Source organism: Patella vulgata, chromosome 5, assembly GCF_932274485.2.
Source record: "Patella vulgata chromosome 5, xgPatVulg1.2, whole genome shotgun sequence".
NCBI classification, from domain to species: domain Eukaryota; kingdom Metazoa; phylum Mollusca; class Gastropoda; family Patellidae; genus Patella; species Patella vulgata.
The window spans coordinates 75,763,708-75,787,377 of NC_065883.2; the positions used below are offsets into that span (position 1 = coordinate 75,763,708).

Consider the following 23,670-nt stretch of genomic DNA (forward strand, 5'->3'; position numbering starts at 1 on the left):
TTTATGACGACAAGCTACGTTTCATTGAAATGAAATGAAACTGGGTTTAACATCCCACTGTTCTGCCCGGACTGGGATAACGGAGACGCCATTCAGTGAGGGAAATTCTGCTCAGACAGCGGCGATATGGCCTACTCTTATCCAACTGCCAAGGGATCTTTTACGTACACGCCAATGTGTACACGGGACCTCGGTTTTTCGTCCAATCAGAACGACTATACATTGTCACAGTTCTTTTCATTAATCCTTCTATCAAGTAATTTCAGAGAAAGCGATGCAAAACACATAAGCCGCATATTAACAATGCTATCTATATTGCAAAGATACAATAGAAAGACACAGATAATGTAAAACTTACAATCCCTATATCTCATTTATCAGTGAAATATCAACCCCAAGCGCCTACTCCATGCTAATATGTACTCAGATTAATTATTTAACATTTAATTAAGAAAACAAAATCTAAATACCAACACTAGATAATGTCCCGACTGGGATTCAATCTGGTTTAAAACAGGCCCATCAATTATGCTCGCGAACAACAAAATGGCGCGACCACATTACATACCGAGAGACATAGATCAATATGGTTGTTTTCTAGGGATTCCATTGCGCTAAAATGGCGCAATAAGACTTTAATATTAAACAATAGTTCACTAACCTTTTTGTTCTTCCAGGTCGGTTGACTTGGCTAATTTTAGAAGCAACGGGAGGCAACCCTTTTCTACTAGTACTTTCTTGTTACCGTCATTTCTAGCTAGTCGACCAATGCCTGTGAAATGAATGCAAGAGTAATAAGTTGGGTGTGTGCAGGACGGGGTTGGGGGTATTTCTAGTCCTTCTGACTTCAGGATGCTGGGATGCAAGGTTGGGGCAGTGCCTACGTGGGCCTATGATAGCTTCTCCACGACGACGGAGGGGTTTCCTGTAATGTAACTCGAACAATTTCTAATAGGAATTTTCGCATCATTAACACCGGGTGGGTTTTTTTCTCCAATTTTCAGTTGGTTGAAAAGCTTAACAAACAATAATAAAATTATCTGTACATTCAACGTGACATTATTATCACACCCATTTTGCGACCTTGGATGCTTTGGCGTCTCTCCCTATTTGATAATGTTAAAGATTGAACATTTTATTGTCATATTATTGCAATTGATTTTATCATAATTTGGTTATATAGTCATTTTGTATATATTTTCTGTATTATATAGGAAAGAGGTAATATAGGACTAGTCTGTTCCTCAATCCTTTTCTGAGAATAAAATATTGTTTGTATAAAAAACAAAAAAAAACCCAACTGTGTTAATTCATAACAAAGATTTGAGGAATCAGTAAATAACACAAAAAATAAAAACACAAGTACGTTGAAAGTCCTCTTACCCTGTGGGTAACTCTTCCCAACTATGTTAAATACCCACGTGTCCTGTAGTAACTATACTATTCAAAAAAAGTAGGGGATATTTGATTTTGGGGGCATAATACTAAAATATGCAAATGACTACGAAAAAGGTCACTATAGAACCTAACAGAAGAAACATTTCCAGTTACATGTGACGCCCAAACGCACCAATAGCTACCGCATGGAATGCATGTGATGCTTGGGATCATCATGGGGGTCCAACCCAAGATTTGCACGACTCTGACTTTGAATGTTACAGTCATTGTGGCATTGAATTCCAGGGTGGAAACATCAGTTTAATTGTTTTAGTGACCAGAAAACAAATTTTGATATGCGTCGGCTTACCCAAAATGAAAGGTTACGTGCCCTTGGCATGCTACAGATCGGCACAACACAGGCGGTTGTGGCGCGGACGATGAATGTTTCTCAGTCTGTCATAAGCAGGCTATGGTCCAAATACCGTGATACACAATCTGTACAGGACAGACCACGCTCAGGTCGACCAAGGGCGACAACTCAAGCCCAGGATCGATTTATCCGTACCTTGGCCTTGAGAAATCGTGTCATCACAGCAAATCAGATCAGCGCTCGTCTTCAAACAGACACTGGTGTGAGAGTGAGTGGCCAGACGATTCGGAATCGACTGCATAGGGGTCACCTTCGCGCCCGACGTCCTCGCGTGATCCCTTGTTTGAGAGATCATCACATTCAGGCAAGACGTCGTTGGTGTAGGGATCGTCAACACTGGGATAATCGACGCTGGAGCAATGTGATGTTTTCAGATGAGTCAAGGTTCACTGTTGATTTTTTGGACAGACGTAGGAGGGTGTGGCGTCGTCGAAACGAGCGCTTCCAAGACGTTAACGTCATCAGACATGATCGATTTGGGGGTGGTTCTGTTATGGTGTGGGGAGGCATCACTGTTGCTGGAAGAACGGCTTTACATGTTGTTGCAGGGCGTGTTACAGGCCAGTACTACCGGGACAACATCTTGGCAGTCCATGTTGTGCCGTTCGCACGACGTCATGGCCGCCGTTTCATCTTCCAGGATGACAACGCAAGATGTCACAGGGCCAGGATCGTTACAGGTTACCTCCAACAACAGAACATCACCACATTACCTTGGCCAGCACTGAGTCCCGACCTCTCCCACATCGAGCATGTCTGGGACATGCTTGGACAGAGGTTACGTCCACGTCAACAACGTCCTGCCAATGTCCAAGAACTTGCTGCTGCGTTGCAACAGGAATGGGACAATCTGGACCAAAATGACCTTAGACGTCTCATTAGGAGTATGCCACGTCGGATCAATACTTGTTTGGCAAACAGAGGAGGATTTACCCGTTACTGACTTGGTTGTGATGCTGTGGTAACTTTGCTGTTTGACCCCGGGTATCATTTTACCCTTATAATGGTCAGTCTGTGCCTTACTTAGTCTAACGATCATTTGGAATAAATCGATGAATGTGAACTTCATTTCATTTTGTCATTTGTTTCTTCGTCAGTTTCATTAGGTGACTTTAATAACACTTAAAAATCAAATATCCCCTACTTTTTTTGAATAGTATATATCCCACTATGTTGAAACCCCCTCTGTAGGGACCCTGTCCAGGATCCGTGGCCACCGTGTACCTACGAACTATTCCACTCACCTTTAGCTAGTTCCAACACACCCCATATCATACCATGTCCATCTCTAGCCGTTCTGGACGTGCTAAATAAAGCACTTCTGAACATTTTAATCAGAAAAACCAAAACTTCCGAATTAGCTTCTACATAATGACTCTCATCCTCTTTCATAATATCCGCCATTGCCAAGATGGCCGTCATTCGTATGGTGTCGTTTGTATAGGACAAGAAGGTATGTAAAAGAGGAGTAAATTTCATCTCTTGTAACATTGGAATATTGCTGTCTGTCATGGCCACGTTATGTATTATCATCAGAACTCGAATTAACAATTTCTGTATATTGTAATCGTTGGTAGCCTGAAAAAAACCCAAAAGAATAATAAATAGCTAATAATTTTGTAGGGGCATTAAGTAACTAGATACATAGGCGTACGAGCCAGCCCCCCCCCCCCCCAGCGGCCGTCAAATATTCCAAAATTTTCCATACAAGGGGTCCATACAAGGTCAGCTCCGCTTCTTCGCCTCTCGAAGAAAACCGGCGCCGCTGTCTGCAACCTGAAATTTTTTTGGGCATTTCTAGTTTTGCTTCCCTAACTGTCATCGAGCCTTAATAAAACATTAATTCTACGTTTCATTTAAATGAATACCACGAATTTGTACTGAGTTGACTATGGATTAAAACATTTTGTCTGGAGCCACTCTACTTTGTGCGACATTTTTCAGGCATCGATTATTATTTATGAATGCAGCTGCAACAGTCTGATTAGATGGTTGGAATTCAGAATAGGATTTCGGTTACAAAACCTTTGGATACTTTGGAGTTGCTTACACAGGCTAGAATAGCAGAAAACGCATTTGCGGTGGTTAAATTTTCAAAATTTTCTCCGGGAGGGAGAGGCTCACATACCCCGAGAGAATTGCTTGGTTGTTTGGAATTCCGAGTCAGCCAGGTAGGCTATATTGGACCAAATTGAAGTTGCTGTATTCACAGGCTGGAATAGGAGGAAAACGGGTTTGTGGCAATTAAATTTTCAACATTTTCTTCCAACGGTCCCGTTTCCGTGGACTGTAAACGATTGATTGGAATTCGAGTCAGCCATCTTAATTAGGCTATATTAGACCACTTTGAAATTGCTTTGTTCATAGGCTGAAATAGCATGAAAACATGTTTGCAGTCATCAAATATTCCAAAATTTTCTTGTTGGGAGGGGGGGGGGGGAGTGTTCATACAAGGTAAGCTCCGCTTCTTCGCCTCTCGAGGAAGGCCGGCGCCACTGTCTGTAAACCTGAAATTTTTTCGGGCATTTCGGGTTCTGCTCTCCTAACTTTCATCGAGCCCGTACGCCTATGACTAGATAGAGTCATGAATTAAAACAGTTACTTATATATTTGGGCATTTTCTTGAAATGCATTACAATCAATTAACTAGTCCATAATAGAATATTGCAGAGAAAGTAACTGTGTGATCAATGAAATGAAATTGGGTTTAACGTCCTACTGTTCTGCTCCAAAGCTTGGCTAATGAAGACGGGCATAGCCATACAGTGTGCTATCAGGGAAATTTTGCTCGGGCAGCGGCACTATCGCCTACTCTTATATCGAATTCCAACTGCCAAGGGATCTTTTACGTGCATTTCAATGTATACACGGGACCTCGGTTTTTCGTCTCATCCGAAGGACTAGACAACTGTAATAACCGTTCTGCACGTGTGATAAATGAGGATATACATTGTAAACATTGGGTAATCGCCGCACGTGAAATCTTTTTATCATCTCTTGGAGCACACAGCAGACGAACAATATTTTCACCATCTTTTAATACATTTAATCAACCGACGAAGAACCCAGATCAAAGAAAGGGGCGTTTATGTTACGTATTGTGTTTCAACAAATTGGATAGAAAAGCGACATGTGCTTTTTTGATCAAATAAATAATTCATGGATTCAGAAGAGTGAATTTCGCAAAATATGCCAGATACGACCTTTTGACTCCATACCGACGTTATATATCTTTGCCTTACGTCTGGCATTGTTCGAATTAATATAACATATTGTATGCGACGTTTGATATTAAACGTATGTGCATAACTATGTATGAAATTGCATATATCACGTGATGTAATTCTCAATATAACGTCGCCTGTCCATCCTCGTGCGTTTTCTCCGGGTCCTCCGGTTTCCTCCCACTGCTAAAGGGGGATCACGGTGGCTAAGTGGGTAAGGCGCTGGTTCGCTAGCCTGGAGGTCGGGTGTTCGATCCCTGCATTGGCCGAGAAAGTTCATCCAGATTTTCCGGCGTGATTTCCCCTTGTCAGTGATGTAGGACGGAGGGCCTGACAAGGACAGCTGTCTAGTCGTTCGGATGGGACGAAAAACCGAGGTCCCGTGTACACATTGGCGTGCACGTAAAAGATCCCTTGGCAGTTGGAATTCGATATAAGAGTAGGCCATAGTGCCGCTGCCCGGGCAAAATTTCCCTCATAGCACACTGTATGGCGTATGCCCGTCTTCATTAGCCCAGTTTAGGAGCAGAAAAGTAGGACGTTAAACCCCATTTCATTTCATTTCATTTCATTTCCCACTGCTAAAGACCCCTATGAGCAAGCGAATTATTGAAATAAAATTAAACCATATGTTAGTCCCGAAATGACCTAGTTTGTGTCGAGTGGACGTTAAACCCCATTTCTCTATCTCTCTATCTCAATATAACATTTCACATACTATGCTTAATATAAAGATAGTAACCTTAATAACAAAAGAATAATACATACAAATTATTACTAATACGAAATATTAACTCACCTAAAAATAATATAGAGTTCCAATTAAATTATATACGCAGATGAAGGTTCAAACGTTTATTAAAGACTGGCACAGTAAGAATACTGACCGTATGTCTTCTTTCGTACATGTATATAAAGCAAACCTTATCATCAGTTCAGAAGTTTACTTGGAACTAAATTAAATATTTTAAGCGGATTATAGATAAATTTACAAAGATTAACCCTTTGACTAAGAGATAGTCGCAAGACCATTTAAACATCCTAATAGGTTAAGTTAACATTTCATGGGTATTATTTAATAAATTGTGTACTATAAGTGATACACGTATACTATATTATGTAAAATAATATGACATACTGAACTGTGGGAAAGTTATAATATAACGATGACGATGAGAGAGATTTGCTACTGTCATGTTAAATTTAAAAAATAATATTTTGAACAGCAAAAATATCTATGCTATATCTCTAGTATCGATGTTTGCTCCCGATGCCATCCAAGGGTGAACATTTGCTTGAAATCAGCACTAACGAACACTGGGGATGTTTTTTTTTAAGCGGTCAGTCATGAAAATTCCTCTTATTTTATTGTTCTCAGGGGAGATTTGATTGGATGATAAGAATGGGCACACTCCGTCAACAACTCAAGTTTTCAGTCCGAGTATAGCAATGGCTAGAGAGATTACTCGGGTCATTGCTTCAGGAATATATGTATAACGTACTCCCATGTTCATTAGCCCAGTTGGTGCAGAACGTTAAACCCCATTTCATTTATCTACGGCATCACTATCAATAATTGTTCATCATATTTATGAAGTCTATATTACTTACCGTTTTTGAATTATCGTTCAAAATATCATACAGGAACTTGATATATCCGGGAATGGCACAAATTGCTTTGGACAATTCACGAGAATGATCTGACAAATTGACTATCACCAGCAATGCCGTCTGGGTAAAGGAATTGTTCAGCTCTTGATTGCTTTTCGCAGTCATTGCTGCTTCACATATAACAGTTACTATATTCCTTTTTTCAAGGATATATTCACAGACGACAGTCCGATGTTTTTGAATCCACTGATCGGAGTAGCCTCTCATACCGAAGAAAACACTGTTAGTAGCGTCTATAAGATGAGCCTGGGCCATCCTGTCCTGTTTATCGTCTTCCCATTTCGATAAATTGGCGGCTGATTTAGTTTTGTAGACCTCCATGATACGGTCGTGGGCTTCTTCTGGAGTTTCTGGCTTTCGAATTGGAATTGCTGGCCTTGGAACAGGAATCGGTTGGGCGGGTAATGCTCGATTTGGAGCTGGTGGTGGTCCTGGTGGCACATCATCGTTGTCAATAGCAGGAGCTGGTGCCGCTGGTGGTCCTGGTAGAACATTGTACCTTCCTCTTATGGCATTTCTAACATTCGTCTCATTTGGCGGTTTGTTGTCATTAGTGGGTTTGTCATTTGCTGTTTTGTTAGACTCGGGTGTTTTGTTGATAGGGGGAAACACAGTCTTATTGCTGGATGGTGTCGTAGCTTTACCTCTTGAGGCCATATCGGTATTGTCAGATTGGTTAATACTTGTACCAGAAGCAGGTTTCGACGAAGAGTTATCTGTCCCTGTTAACTGTTCGTTTTTATCCTCTGGTGATTTGGTAGATTTTTTAATGTTGCTTTCATCCGTTATATTGGATCCCTTTACTGGTTCTAGTTTTGTTTCTGCATTAGTCGTACTACCGGAAACTGGTGTAGATACAGAGTTGTCTGCCGCTAGCGGTTGCTTGGTAACAGCTTGTGACTTGGGATCAGTGGAGTTGCCCTTTCCGCGAGTGCCTGTTTCACTTATACCGTTTATGGGGTCTGGTTTAGGATCTGTGTTGCTTGTTATTACGGCACTGGTGGATCGTCCGGATGATAGGTCCAAATTCCTTTTAGGAGTAATGTTAATCTGTTTAACATTTGTCTTTGAAGGCGACGAGCCCATTAAACTGAAATAAAAAATGGATTTCTAAATTATATATTAAAATTGACTTTTACACTATATATGAAAATTGACTTTTACACTATATATGAAAATTGACTTTTACACTATACACGAAAATTGACTCAAATGTTATTTAACCGATAGCCTTTAAGTGAATAATCATTCGTTTAAGAAAGAGAGAGAGCGAGGGAGAGAGAGAGAGAGAGAGGGGGAGGGATGGGGGGGGTAACGTCCATTTGACACAAACTAGGTCAATTTTATTTCAATAATTCGAACTTGGTCAATTATATTTCAATAATTCGCTTGCGCGTAATGATCTTTAGCAGTGAGAGGAAACCGGACGACCCGGGGTAAACCCACGAGAGAGAAGGATGGAGTTGAGTATCTTAAGTTGTGTAATTTTTACGTAATTGTGTAATTCATAAGTTGAGTAGTTCTTCAGTTGAGTGATTCACAAGTTTAGTGTGTAATTCATAAGTTGAGTAATTCTTAAGTTGAGTGTTTTTTCTTAAGTTGAGTGTGTAATTCTTAAGTTGAGTAATTCTTAAGTTGAGTAATTTATAAGTTGAGTAATTTATAAGTTGGGTAATTTATAAGTTGGGTAATTTATAAGTTGAGTAATTTATAAGTTGGGTAATTTATAAGTTTAGTAATTTATAAGGTAATTAACCAACTGAGAGTTCGTGCTATAAAATAGTTCAAAACTTAATAATGGAAAATGAATATGTTGAAAATGTCAATCAAATTACGTCATTTTGAGCAACGTTATAAATGGCGTGGTCTAGTTTCCATTGCTACCGTTGTTACGATAATAAACAAAATCCATATTTTAATTTAATTACTAAATGGCAATTGCGTTTTATTCCCTTCAATATCACAACATAATGCCTCTGTAAATTTATTAATTTCTTAAGTTGACTATTCTTAACTTCAATTTGATGAAAGGTTTTATTTATTATTCGTGGACCAAAACATGTCTCTAAACAAACATTTATTCTGCCTAATATATGTAAAGGGTCTCTCAACCAAATGATTACCACTACGTCCACTTATAAACACATAACTGATTATTGACTTTTGTAATTTGATATTTCAAAAATACCATAAAGCGGTTTATACCGACCAAGCCTTTAAAGGGACAATAACACTCTTGCTGGCTTGAAAGCTCCAGAAAATAAATAATATCTCTATCTAAGTACTAGATGTTTAAGTGTCCTACCTGTTGTGTAAATTATCCATTACATCCTATTTTACTTGTCCAGAGGGTTCGAAAATATTTTTAAAACGAGGTTTCATTTGAAAAGGTTTACGTTAGACGTTTCAAACCATTATGTTGAATTTTCAAAATTTTTAAATAAGGTGTGTTAAGATGAAATTTGTATCATCAATTAATTGAAATATTCTAAAATAGTACAATTTGTTGACCAGAATAAAGATTGGGACATATTATTCAGTTACAACAAGAGCGGTATTGAGCCTTTAAACAGCGTATATTATTATTATTTGGTTTTAAACTAGTAAATATATCTTTCTCGGTATAATTATTTAAACAGATGATTTTTAAATTCATTGCCGCGTCCTTGATATTGTTGGAAGTAAAAATACTCAACCGAAAACCCAATCTGATTCAAATACAGATCTATATTTCGTTTCGTTTTTTATACTTTCAATGGCCTACAGTACATGAAGATCTGACCAGTTATAGCGGGAGGAAGCATCAGGGGGTCATCAGAGCGGCTTTTGACGCTATGATGTTAGACATTTGATTAACCAATCAGCATTGATGTTTCCAGTGGGTAACCTAAAGTTCCATGTAACTCAAGCCAAACACTCGCCGTAACAGGCCGTTTCATTGGCTAATCCCTTACATCAATAAGAACGCAGGTTATATAACAACTCGGGGGGTTGTATGGCTTAGTGGTTAGCATGTGCGCGCTGTATCATTAAATCTGTCATTGAGTCAACTGGCGTGGTTTCGAATCCCCGGTTGTACGTGACAAGGAGTAGGGTCGCCTGTCCAACCTCGTGACTTTTCTCAGGGTCCTCCGGTTTCCTCCCACTGCTAAAGACCCCTACGCGCAAGCGAATTATAGAAATAAAATCGAACCATATGTTAGTCCCGAAATGACCTAGTTTGTGTCGAGTGGACGTTAAACCCCATTTCTCTCTATATATATATATATAACAACTCTTCCAGATCCTAGTGTAGTAAAGACAAGTAAAACGAAATTTTGAACTATAAAAACGAAACGAAATAGGATCCGTGTTTTAATGACAGAAAATCTAATAATAATAAGTAAATCAGAGAGAAAAATATATAAATAAATAAAACTAACGTTGTTTGTGTTGTTTTCCCGGAACTAATCACCTGTGCTGATTAATTGATAATGTAATCATATACGTCTACAAGCAAGTCTTTGAGCTTGCCAAACTCGGGATTACATATATTAATGACTCGAGTTAACGTCCTATTTACTATGAAGGAAATTTTGCTCGGGCAGGGGCACCATGGCTTACTCATATCGAATTCCATCTACCAAGGGATCTTTTACGTGCACACCAATGTTTACACGGGGCCTCGGTTTTTCGTCCCACCAGCACTACTCCTGCACCACTGACAAGGGAAATCCACGACGAAAAATCCCAATAAACGCGAACACGCGACCTCCGGGCTAGCTAGCCGGCGTCTTACCTACTTAGCCACTGTGACCCTCGAACCAGAACCATTTAAAGCATTGTGGATGACGGCAAATTGCGATGGATCACTAATAGGAATATTAATCCACTAATATATGGAATTGAAATGTTGTTCGTTATGCAATAAGCCCGTCGCCATTTTGTTGTTTACGGAAATTAAATGATAACCGATTTTAAATCAGATCGAATCCGAGCCGAGCCAATGTCTAGCGTTGGTATTTTGATTTTGTTTTCTTAAACATACATTATGCAAGAGCTAAATCTGTCTATTTTAGGTCTTTCTTTCTGCCTTAAATGTTATCTTAAATATTAATTAGACATTTATTAACTTATCCAGACCATAATCAACTCTCGGGACAATCGCTAGCTGTGATATTTACTGAATTTGAATCCGATGATCTGCTGCTCAACGCCCATTGATGATTAAATTCAAAAATGGATAATCGAGACTATGTTTTTTATCGTACCGACTTTAGTAATGGTTCTCGGTTCAGAGTGGATCAATTTGACTGAAACATTCAGCATATTCCCTTTACATTATCTGGTTTTAACTATTATAGTGAGAACTGCCAGCTCTTTATCTAATCTCCCATAATGTATCTTTAATAAAATGTTGAATAATCATCGTTACTGTAACAGTACTGTATGGTACTGTGTCTGTTTATGTTAAAGTTTATAATAGCAACGACCTTATATTATATCGATTTGTTGTTAACAACAAAGTACATCATAAAAAAATATTTGCTTTGAGGAACGGTATTGATTAATATATTGATCTTGCAAGGTAGAGTTACTGGGTCGGGGAAACAAAGACTTTCGAAAACCCCCAAATTGAAATGAAATGAAATGGGGTTTAACGTCATACAATTCAGAACAGACTGGGATCACGAGGTATGTCATAGGACATACAGTGCGCTATGAGGGATATTTTGCCCGGACAGCGATGCGTACAGCCAACGGATATTTTACTTGCACGCACATGTGTACACGGGATCTCTGTTTTCGTCCCATCCGAACTACTACACGCTGTCCCTTGCCAGACCCTCTTTTTTACACCACAGACAAGGGGGTACTCTTATTTCGGATTCTAACGGCTGGGTTTTTTCTCGTGCAGGACAATATGTACAGGGACATCGGTTTTTCATCCGAATGACTAACCTTGCCAGATCCCCCGTTCAGAATCACTGACAATTGAGAAACAAGCCGGAATAAAACCGATGAACTCTCTTGGCCAACACGAGAATTCCAGGTTAGTCACTGAGCCGAAGACCAAATAACATTCACAAACATGTATTATTGATATGTGTGTTCATGGCGGGGGTGGGGTGTGTGAGGAGGGTCGATATTGATATGTGTGTTCGTTGTGGGGTGCGGGTGCGGGGGGGGGTGTGAGGTGGGTCTATATTGATAGTAAATAAATCTTTAGTATGAAAATTAATAAAACGAACAAATTTTCAAGTCCGTTGTATGTACCCAGCCCCACATTTCTCCCGCCTACACCACACACACTGACACACACACGCGCTCCTAATCTGGTTACACCCCCCCCCCCCCCACACACACACACACCAAATATGACGGATTAGTAAATTATGAAAGGTGTGTTTAACCCAAGGAAATAATCGGTCGTATTTTACTAAAGGAAAGGCAGAGTTTTCAACAGGTATAGCGGTGTACGGAACCTGACCTTGCTATTTCACAGAGACGGATCAAAGTTGTAACGGACAGCTTGGTGTACGGAGCCTGGCCATATTTGGGTGTTTTAGTATATTATTGTTGATATAAAAGATGAGAGAGGGAAGAGAGAGAGAGAGAGAGAGAGAGATGGGGTTTAACGTCCACTCGGCACAAACTAGGTCAGTTCAGGACTAACACAGGGTTCAATTTTATTTCAATATTCACTAGCGCGTGGGTTTTCTCCGGGTCCTCCGATTTCCTCCCACTGCTAAAGACCTCTACGCGCAAGTCTCTCCCTCTCAACACAAATTCGAGTAGACATTAACCTCTCTCTCTCTCTCTCTCTCTATCTCTCCTCTTTCTCTCCCTCTCTGTTAACATGTGTCCCGCGTATGCATCAATTATACGATATTACTATCAACTTCGGAGTTGATGCTTATTCCCAAATACCCAATAAACTCTTATTATAAATATTAATTTAACTGTCACGTGATGCTTCTTCGTGGACGCTTTAATAATAGTTAATGTATTAACATACTTTCATTTGTTAACAAATTGAGTTAATTTGAATAAAACAATCTTACCTTGATACGATATAAACATGCCAGTCTGCCTGCCATGTCCCTATATATATATATATATAATATATACAGCCTCCTATTTATTTGCTTGACCCTTATTCAGCATATATAATAGATATATCGACTCCTTTATTGTATTATAATAGACCAAAAATACCTAATCTACCTTACAACATCAGCGAACCACATCGTGTATACTTCGTTGCCAAGACATCGCGCGGTAAATATATCTCCTGGATGGTCGATAATCAATATTAATCGAGACTATTGTTGATTTACATATTTAATACAAGGGACTGGTTAATGGTGTTTTTCTATTGAAATCATGCCTTGACACGGATGATTAACAAACTGTTAAAATTGCTAGGTACGTCAGATACAGGTGTGAATGGGGCCATGGAGATTGTCACGGCGAGAGAGAGAGAGAGAGAGAGAGAGCGTGTGTGTATGTGTGTTATGGGGTTTAACCCTAACTAGGTCGTTTCGGGACTAACATATTTTATTTCAATAATTTGCTTGTGGGAGGAAACCAGAGGACCCAGAGAAAACCCACGAGACTGGACAGGCGAGTGAGAGAGAGTGAGAGAGAGAGAGAGAGAGAGAGAGAGGGGTATGGGGTTTAACGTCCACTTAACACAGCTAGGTCGTTTCGGGAGTAACATATGGTTCGATTTTATTCCAATAATTTTCTTGCGCGTAGGGGTCTTTAGCAGTGGGGACTGGGTGGGGGTGGCCGAGCGACCAGGAGAAAACCCACGAAGTTGGAAAGCCGCCCTACTCCTTGCCACGTACAACCTGGGAATCGAAATCGCGCAACACACACACATAAAAGTAAGATTTTGTTATAATACTAAAATACTACGCTCACACGTTGTTCTGATTACAATGATATCCCCGAAAACGTCGAACATCTATGAAAACCATGCCATATAAAAGTTTGACCCTGACAACCTAATGCATGGCGTCAGTTTCATGTGTCTGAAGTTGAACATTTTAAAGGAAAATGGCTTAAAAACCTAAACTTTAATCCTAAAAATTTGGGACTTTCCGCGACTCCAATTTTGGTAAACTCAGTTCATCCAAAGTTACCAAAAACTATCAAAAAAAAATGTTCTTGCAATTTGTGGGGGGGGGGGGTGACTAAAAAGTTGGTTTCAATTGGTTAATAGATATAGCACAATAATCAAGATTGAATAATATATGTCTCCCGCACTGCGGATACCGAGGATGCTGACCGTGTCGCTGAGGAATAGAATCACGTGGACATCCATTGCCCCTTTTAAAAACGTCACATAAAATCATCCACCCCATCCCTCCAAAGACAAAGTCGGGAACGCAATAAAAGAAAAAGATAGGCTTTATTTTATTCTTATTATTATTACGTGTATTTATTATTGGACTGCTTTCACGATAAACGTGTTCTAATTATGTGCTATCAAATATATTTTAACACAAGTGATAATATTATAATATGAATATATATTTATTCATAAATATATACGTCCAGGTAAAAAAATACTCCACTTTACTTCATTCTGACATACATTAAATCATATAGAAATGAAATGAAATGAAATGGGGTTTAACGTCCTACTGTTCTGCTCCTAACCTGGGCTAATGAAGACGGGCATACGGCATACAGTGTGCTATGAGGGAAATTTTGCCCGGACAGCGGCACTACGGCCTACTCTTATATCGAATTCCAACTGCCAAGGGATCTTTTACGTGCACGCCAATGTGTACACGGGACCTCGGTTTTTCGTCCCATCCGAACGACTAGACAGCTTTCCAAGTCAGCCCCTCCGTCCTGCATCACTGACAAGGGAGAACCACGCCGGAAAATCTGGATGAACTTTCTCGGCCAATGCAGGGATTGAACACCCGACCTCCAGGCTAGCGAGCTAGCGTCTTACCCACTTAGCCACGTGATCCCCTTAAATCATATAAGCTAGCTGTCTGCCTTCTATGGGCGTCTTCAGATATAAATAATGTATATAAAATATTGAACATATCATACATAGATATATATATATTCTTATAATAATAGATTTCCATGGCAATGGATTATAGAGAGAGAAATGGGGTTCAACGTCCAGACGACACATACTAGGTCATTTCGGGACTAACATATGGTTCAATTAAATTTCATAATTCGCTTTCGCGTAGGGGTCTTTATAATTAGCAGTGGGAGGAAACCGGAGGATCCGGAGAAAACCCACGAGGTTGGACAGGTGACCATACGCCTTGTCACGTACAACCGGGGCATCGAAACTCCGCCAGTTGACTCAATGACAGACTTTATGACAGACTTTGTAAAATTAGTTTATTTTCAATTCACTTTTGAAATATTAGATGTAAGAATGTATTTCTACCAGATTTTGAATGTATCTTTGATTTCATCACCGTTTTTTTCTTTAAAAAAGACACGAAACTCTGTAAAAATACACCAGACTTGGTAAAACTACTATATTGTGGAGAATATACCGACAATTAAGGTACAGAAACTGCTTGTTTTACTGAAACTTTACATCAATTTCTAACAGTTTACTGCAATGCAGATGTGGTCATTACCTTGCATGCATCTAGTTTGGAAAATATACTGACATTTAAGGTACAAAAACTACGTGTACTACTGTAATTTTACATCAATTTCTAACAGTGTATGTTTGGTGATTGTATGTATAAATATCCTTTCATGGTAAATCGTCCATAGCTTCCTCAAAATTCGCCATTTCTTTCAGATTCCTTAAACCAACGTCTGATTTTAATGTCTTGTAATAAAATTCCGGAGCCTGCAAAAATGAAAAATAAGATACAAGTTAATTTATTATTTTAATTATGCATGTACAAATATTCATTCAAACCATCGCCCTACCTGGCTAAAAGTAGTGATGATTGTCGTGCACGATACAAGGTATGCTTATGTGTTTGCAAAATTCACGCGTCCTACACTTTCGAACAATTTTAATTCTGCTTCCATAAATCGGCTTCAAATTATCTAAACCACCGTTCTAACGAACTAGAATGAGTAACACATGAACAGCACGATACCGCCGGGTATGCTTACTATTTCGGAAACACCTAGTGACACTTGTGTGGAAAATGCACACTCCCATCATTCTTCATAGTGAGGGAGAGGGAGAGGAGAGAGAGAGGAGAGAGAGAGGAGAGAGAGGCGGAGGAGAGAGAGAGAGAAGGGTGGGGTTTAACGTCCACCCGACACAAACTAGATCATTTCGGGACTAACATATGGTTCAATTTTATTTCAATAACTGGCTTGCACATAGGGGTCTTTAGCAGTGGGAGGAAACCGGAGGACCTGGAGATAACCAACGAGGTTGGACAGGCGACCCTACTCCTTGTCACACCAGTTGACTCAATGACAGACCTTATGATACAGCGTGCACGTGCTAACCACCCCCTCCCCCATTCTTCACAATACTTTCGTATTCGACTATCGAACCTGTATCACAAGTTACGTGTATAATTAGAAATACTCACCGTTGCTTTTAGTTTTTGAAGAAATGCGACCTGTTTACCGGTTAGCCTTACTGCACCAGTTCTGAAAACAAAATATATTTCTATTTTTAAACCCATGTTATTATGAAAAGCATTCCCGAATTCAAATTATCTGCCCTTGATCGCAGCTTGATTCTGCGAACCAATCAAAAACAGTTTACATACCAGTTTAAAGCTGAACTCCGATTACAAAACTACAGAAATAATTAAATAAAAAAATAACGCCCAAAATACTTGTTTTCAAGTTGTAGAACAATTATGACGATTGTATGGCATACAAAAACAGAGGCAGGTCACGCCCACATTCAGTTCGCTACTTGTCATCCACACTGTCCACATCCGGCTAGCAATATTTCAGCTGACTGATTGACGTTTTTTCACTATCAGTTTACTGAAAATATTATTGCTAATAATTATTATGTCTGATCAGGTACATATTATTTTACTAATTAGACGAAATAAGTAAACCATGGTGTACTTTTACTCTAAAAATATGAGAAAACTGTCTTACCCCAATCAATAACAAATCTATCAACGCCAACATTCTTATTTCTTGAAATGTTTGTACAACAGCGTGGAAACACCAAATAATTTCTAGTAATAAAGTCTAGTATTATCGTTCCAAAATATACCCAAAGCAGCAATAAAACTGTTGTAGTTATGTCCCTTGATGTTATGTCAACAACATAGAATTGGGTGGTGTTCTTAGATTTGTTATTGTTTAGTTTCTTATTTTTAGAGCAAAAGTACACAGTGGTTTACTTATTTCGTCTAATTAGTAAAATAATATGTACCTGATCAGACATAATAATTGTGTAGCAATAATACTTTCAGTAAACTGTTAGTGAAAAAACGTCAGTCAGTCAGGAGGTAATTGGTAGTAGAAATATTGCTAGCCGGATGTGTACAGTGTGGTTGACAAGGCGTTTACTGGATGTGGGCGTGGCCTGCCTCTGCTTTTGTATGCCGTACAATCGTCACGATTGTTCTACAACTTGAAAACAGGTATGGCGATTATGTAGGGTGTTAATTGTTTTTATTTGATTATTTCTGTAGTTTTGTAATCGGAGTTCAGCTTTAAGTTCACATAACCTTCGTTGTAATAAAATGCGAGTTGCTTCCCTTCGCCAACTGGTTTAGTCGATAAAAAAGGCAGAGAGAGAGAGAGAAATGGGGTTTGACGTCCACTCGACACAAACTAGGTCATTTCGGGACGAACATATGGTTTAATTTTATTTCAATAATTCGCTTGCGCATAGGGGTCTTTAGCAGTGGGAGGAATCCGGAGGACCTGGAGAAAACCCACGAGGTTGGAAAGGCGACCCTACTCCTTGTCACGTACAACGGGGGATTCGAAACTACGCCAGTTGACTCAATGACAGACTTTATGATACAGCGCGCGCACGCTAACCATTCAGCCATCCAACCCCCTAAAAAAGCAGAAGTATCAAGGGTGGATAATTTTACTAGGTGTCTCCCCCGTGGATGGACCCAGGGGTTAGTGGAGTAGAACGGGACGATACCAGTGGAGATACCGAGGATGCCTTATGTAAGAGCTAAATCTACCCATTGCAGGTCTTTAGTTTGGCGTCAAATGTTATAAATTATTAATTTGACATTTATTCACATGACAAGCACATAATAAACTCTCTAGATCATCGAATGGTCGTGGTTTTGAACGGATTGAAACACGACCACCACTTAATGATTTAATTTTAAAATAATTAAATAAACGGTAGCAATGACAATCGAGACTCAGCTATTTAAACCTCGTGGGTTTTCTCCGGGTCCTCCGGTTTCCTCCCACTGCTAAAGACCCCTACGCGCAAGCGAATTATTGAAATAAAATTAAACCATATGTTAGTCCCGAAATGACCTAGTTTGTGTCGAGTGGACGTTAAACCCCATTTCTCTCTCTCTCTGCTATTCAATCAGTCATAACCTCGCCTTGAATCAAGTAATTTGGCTGAAATTTTCAATATATTCCCTTTCCATTATCAATTTTACCTATTATAACGAGCCCTTTATACAAATCTTACATAATGCATGTTTAAAACAAAACTTGCAATTCCTAAAATTAATTTATTTGACAACCGAGTGGATGATACACTTGGTAGGGTATGCTTTCTAGAACACTTGATGACATTTCTCATTTGAATAGTTCACACAGCTAACACAATTACACGCGGTCTCGTAAAGACAAGCGCCTATTAACATAATTTACATATTATCCAATCTTTAATTTGGAATCTTCGGAAGAGGAGTGGACGGCCGAATAGTTTAACGCGTGCGCTTTGGATCATAAGGTCCGTCATTGAATCAAGTTTTGCTGTTCCAATCCCCGTTTGTACGCGGCAGGGAGTAAGGTCCTTCAGTTTTCTCCCATTGCTGAAGACACTACGCGCAAGCCAGTTGTATGTTAGTCTCAAAATGACCTTGTCTGTGGTAAGTTGACGTCTAACTCTCATCTCTCTACCTTCCGATCAAATTTTCAACTCACCCAATAAGTTCATGTTTGGTTGTCCAGTCTTTTACTTGTTTGGTACTCCACTTTTTAACTTGACTAAGTTTAGGGGCATATAGCACTTCCTGTCTTATAGGCACAATCTAAACAATACATGGAAAAATTATTAATAATTACTTAAAGTTGCAATTTCATATTTTTAAGTTATATTTTTAAAATTTATTAAAATAAATCCTTAAAATAGATGGTATCTATAAACAGTCCTACCTTGTTAAAGACTAATCATATTAATCCTATAATTCACTATTGCCAGTTGAGAAATTGGCAAAAATATCATTTTCAACTTCAAATTCAAACGTTTGAAGATAGCTATTCCATGGTTCCATGGGGGGGGGGGGGAAGACAGAAAAACAAGGGAGGTAATTGTGTTATTATTTCCGGGGTCAAAGGATTTTTAAGAGGGAGAATAATACCTATGATCGTATAATAGTGAGTTGACAACGTATTGAGCAAGACATAGAAATAATTATGTTTTGACTTTGTTAGAAAATATGAAATTATCGCTTTAAGCGATAATATACAACTGTATATATTACACAAGTTTGATTTCGCCTACTCTTCTGCACAAATATATATTTTTTAAAAAAAATTAAATTAAATGAAATGAAATGAAATGGAATCGAGTTTAACGTCCTACTGTTCTGCTCCTATACTGGGCTAATGAAAATGGGCATACGCCATACAGTGTGTTATGGGGGAAATTTTGCCCGGGCAGCGGCACTATCGCTTACTCTTATATCGAATTCCAACTGCCAGGGGATCTTTTACGTGCATTCCAATATATACACGGAACCTCGATTTTCCGATTCATCCGAAGGACTAGACAGCTGTCATTGTCAGGCCCTCCGTTCTGCACCACTGACATGAGGAAACCACGTCGGAAAATCTGGATGAACTTTCTCGAACACCCGACGTCCAGGCTAGCGAGCCAGCGTCTTAACCACCTAGCCACCGTGGCTCCAAAAAATAAAATTAAATAAACGAGTTAAATAATTATTGTGCATATTATCATTTACGGGGGTGGGGGCGAATGGTTAGCGCGTGCGCGCTGCATCATAAGGTCTGTCAATAAGTCAACTGTTGTGGTTTCGATTCTCCGGTTGTACGTGACAAGGAGTAGGATCGTCTGTCCAATCTCGTGGGTCTTCGTCAGGTCCTCCGGTTTCCTCCCACTGCTAAGCCTATGGAGTTGTAGGGGGTCACGTGGCTCAGTGGGTGAGACGCTGGCTCGCTAGCCTGGAGGTCGGGTGTTCGATCCCTGCATTGGCCGAGAAAGTTCATCGAGATTTTCCGGCGTGGTTCCCCCTTGTCAGTGATGCAGGACGGAGGGCCTGACAAGGACAGCTGTCTAGTCCTTCGGATGATACGAAAAACCGACGTCCCGTGTATACATTAGAATGCCCGTAAAAGATCCCTTGGCAGTTGGAATTCGATATAAGAGTAGGCGATAGTGCCGCTGCCCGGGCAAAATTTCCCTCATAGCACACTGTATGGCGTATGCCCGTCTTCATTAGCCCAGCACAGGAGCAGAACAGTAGGACGTTAAACCCCATTTCATTTCATTTCATTTCCTATGGAGTAGAACCGAATGCGACAACTGGGAATACCGGGGATGATTTACTGCTATATTGTTCCATTTACAAGTGACAAAGGAATATGTTTTTATATTTATTTGTAATAAAGAAATATATTTATTGCAATAAAATTGCAACATATGTTAGGGCCGAAATGACCTAGTTTGTATGGATTGGACGAACACACTCATCAGTGTAAATATTCTTATTTACGGATTTAACATTGCTAACACATGTTTGTATTGGAAGTTGTTTTAATAAAGTCTTAAACCTACTAATTGTCACTTACATCGTGTGGTCCATCTACATCATCAAACCTACGAGCTTTTGCTTGCGTTGTCTTCTCTCCGCCATGCATATTCTGGTGGATTGCTTTTAACAATTCCTCCATCTTGGATTCAAACGGATGCTTGCCACTAAAATCGTAGAATAATTTGGCACCAAGAATCATCCCTAACCAGCCGTCAGATCGATAACCTTTCTCCATTATTAAAGGTATTACTTTCTTTCTTAACTGATGAGCATATTCAGCCTCTGAAATTATTCAAAAAAATACATGTAATAAACATATTCTACCTCTGAAATTATTTAAAATAGTTAATACGCTCTGGCGGGAGCTTTGTCTCAACTTCAGCTGACCTTGGAACGCTTAATATTGATAGGGTTCATTGAAAAATATTCCTCTAAAAACTGTAGTCTCTATCGCGTTCACGAGGTTTTCGGAAATGTTGAGAAGGGAGATAAACCAGTGACCAAAATTTGCAGAAAGCCATGAAACTATTCAATTGTTTTTCGGACAATTAGTTTCATTATGTATAACAATCGTTGTGAAACTAAATCAAAGAGATTTTGATTTGACAGTTTTTACGACACAGGTTTCGAAGTGTTTTGGTTCTGTTAGGCAAAATCTTTTTCGACGTTCTAAATTAAATGTACGGTTCTAAGATCACCCAAAGATAAGTTTTAAATGTTCTTTTTATTAATTAGAACTGGTTTCGCTTTAGTTTTTATATTTTACGTTGACATTTTATTGCTTTAAATCTTCCTAGTGCAAAAACGGACAATTTGACCTTTTGGCCTCCGAGGACACAAAGACCAAAGGTGAATTTAGCAAGTTAACATTTTTATTGAAAGGCTGGTTACTTTTGATCATTTTCAGAATGTTTTCGTGATACAAGAATGGCTGCTCATTCAGCCGAAAAATGCAAAATGACCTCATTTGACTTTTGACCCCGAATATCTCGAAAACATCATAACGGCGGGGTACTGACTACCACTCGGCATCGTATTCTACGCAAAATTTTACCCTAGAGACCTTGGGTCTGGTCTTGTGCCCATTTGATGGACACCCCTCAGCACTGAGAATCCAGACTAGTACCACTGACAAAAGTGAACCGGTTATATTATAAAACACAGCGAATCTTAAATTCTAGCAAAATGGTGTCATTATTCTAGCTAAATATCAAATATAAAATGGGTTGGTTTTTTTTACCTGCTCGACAATTTGGACTATCTTTATATGTTCTAGACATACAAATCAAAACAATATCAGCCTGTTCTACTGCGTCAGCCATTGCTTGTAGAGTTGAACCTTCCATGTAATCAATGTCCATCCATACTTTCTCGCCTTGACCCCTAATTCTGTCCCTTATCTTCATCAATATCTCCTGATTGGCCCACTGATAACTTATCATCACGTGACCTTTAGAGTTCTTCTTTGATTCTGCTTTTGCGTTTTGTGGTATTGGAGATGCTGACTCTTTACCTATTAGGCGGATACCTTGAAAAGATACTTTAACTTATTTAAATCATAAAAATAACGTGTATACATATAGAGGGGTGGGGTGGGGAATATATGTTATTCAAATTCCGCGTAGAGGTTTCAGTAGTGGGAGGAAACCGGAGGACCAGTAGAAAACCAAGGAGGATGGGCAGGCGACCCTATTCCCTGTCACGTACAAGCATGGAATCGACATCACGCCACTTGACACAATGACCAACATTACGATCTTTTATGCACGCGTCCACTCGACACAAACTAGGTTATTTCGGGACTAACATATGGTTTAATTTTATTTCAATAATTTGCATGCGCGTAGGGGTCTAGCAGTGGGAAGAAACCGGAGGACCCGGAGAAAACCCACGAGGTTGGACAGGCGACCCTACTCCTTGTCACGTACTACCGGGGATTCGAAACCACGCCAGTTGACTCAATTGTGAGGGAGAATTACCTACTCTTAAGTAAAACTGTCAAGGGTTTTTATACGATCAAAAACACGTGGACATGCTACCGCTTAGTATGAGGAAATATAAATCTCATTTGAGGAAATACTTGCCCAGTTCCTTATAATATTCTGATTCACGTAGTTTATATCTCATCGTCCATAAAATACCGTAACAGCTGAATTTGGTATCGGCAGCGCCACTTTTGTTTTGAGTTTCAAGAAACTGTATCATTCCTGCTTCCTTAATAATTCGTTCTTGGTTTGTCTCGTCAAAAGCTAGAGCCCAGATTGATTTCAATGCCTCTGGAAGAAAACGTAAAAACAGAAATTGTCACGATCTTGTTTTTTTTATCAAATATAGAATTTTCCACGCTAAAATCAACATTAAAGTTCGTTAATGCTTCTGTCAAATAATTTCAGATAAAACGATTAGTACTTAAGATTAAACAATGGTTCACTAACCCTTTTGTTCTTCCGTATTGGTTGACTTTGCCAATTCTAGAAGCAAGGGGAGGCAACCCTTTTCTACTAGTATTTTCTTGTTACCATCATTTCTAGCTAGTCGAGATATGCCTGTAAAATCGATACAAGAGAAATAAGTTGGATGTTGATGGAGGTACTCTTTCCAACTATGTTCAAACCCACCAATCAAGTAGTAAGTCTTCCCAACTATGTTACCCCCCCCCCCCCCACTAATCATATAGTAGCTCTGTCCAACTATGTTCAAACCCACCCACTATGTAGAAGCCCTGCTCAATTATGTTAATAACCCACCAACTATGTAGTAGCACAACCCGACCACCAGCCTGTAGTAACTCCGCCCCACTATGCTACCAACCCACCACTCACTGGGAACTCTGTCTAACTACATTAAAAACCCACCACTCTGTAGTAAATCTGTCCAACTATGCTACAAACCTACGACTCAGTAGGAACCCTGTCCAGCTACGTTATAACAAACTAGAATAACCGCCATTTCCAGGACCCACGACCTACATGTAACTGCTGACCGGTCCACTCACCTTTAGCTAGTTCCAACACACTCCATTCCATACAATTCCCATCTTTAACCTTTCTAGACG

General features: G+C 39.4%; 1 protein-coding gene across 1 annotated transcript in view; it reads right to left on the reverse strand.

Moving 5' to 3' along the window:
* LOC126822374 (uncharacterized) overlaps positions 1-23,670 on the reverse strand; it is a 36,288-nt gene that overhangs the window by 9,046 nt on the left and 3,572 nt on the right. Inside the window, exons 2-3 of the mRNA XM_050551244.2 lie at positions 3,055-3,388; positions 662-772 (exon numbers count right to left, since the gene is read on the reverse strand). Of these exons, the coding sequence (XP_050407201.2) occupies positions 662-772; positions 3,055-3,388 (445 nt within the window). The remainder of the gene's footprint in view (positions 1-661; positions 773-3,054; positions 3,389-23,670) is intronic.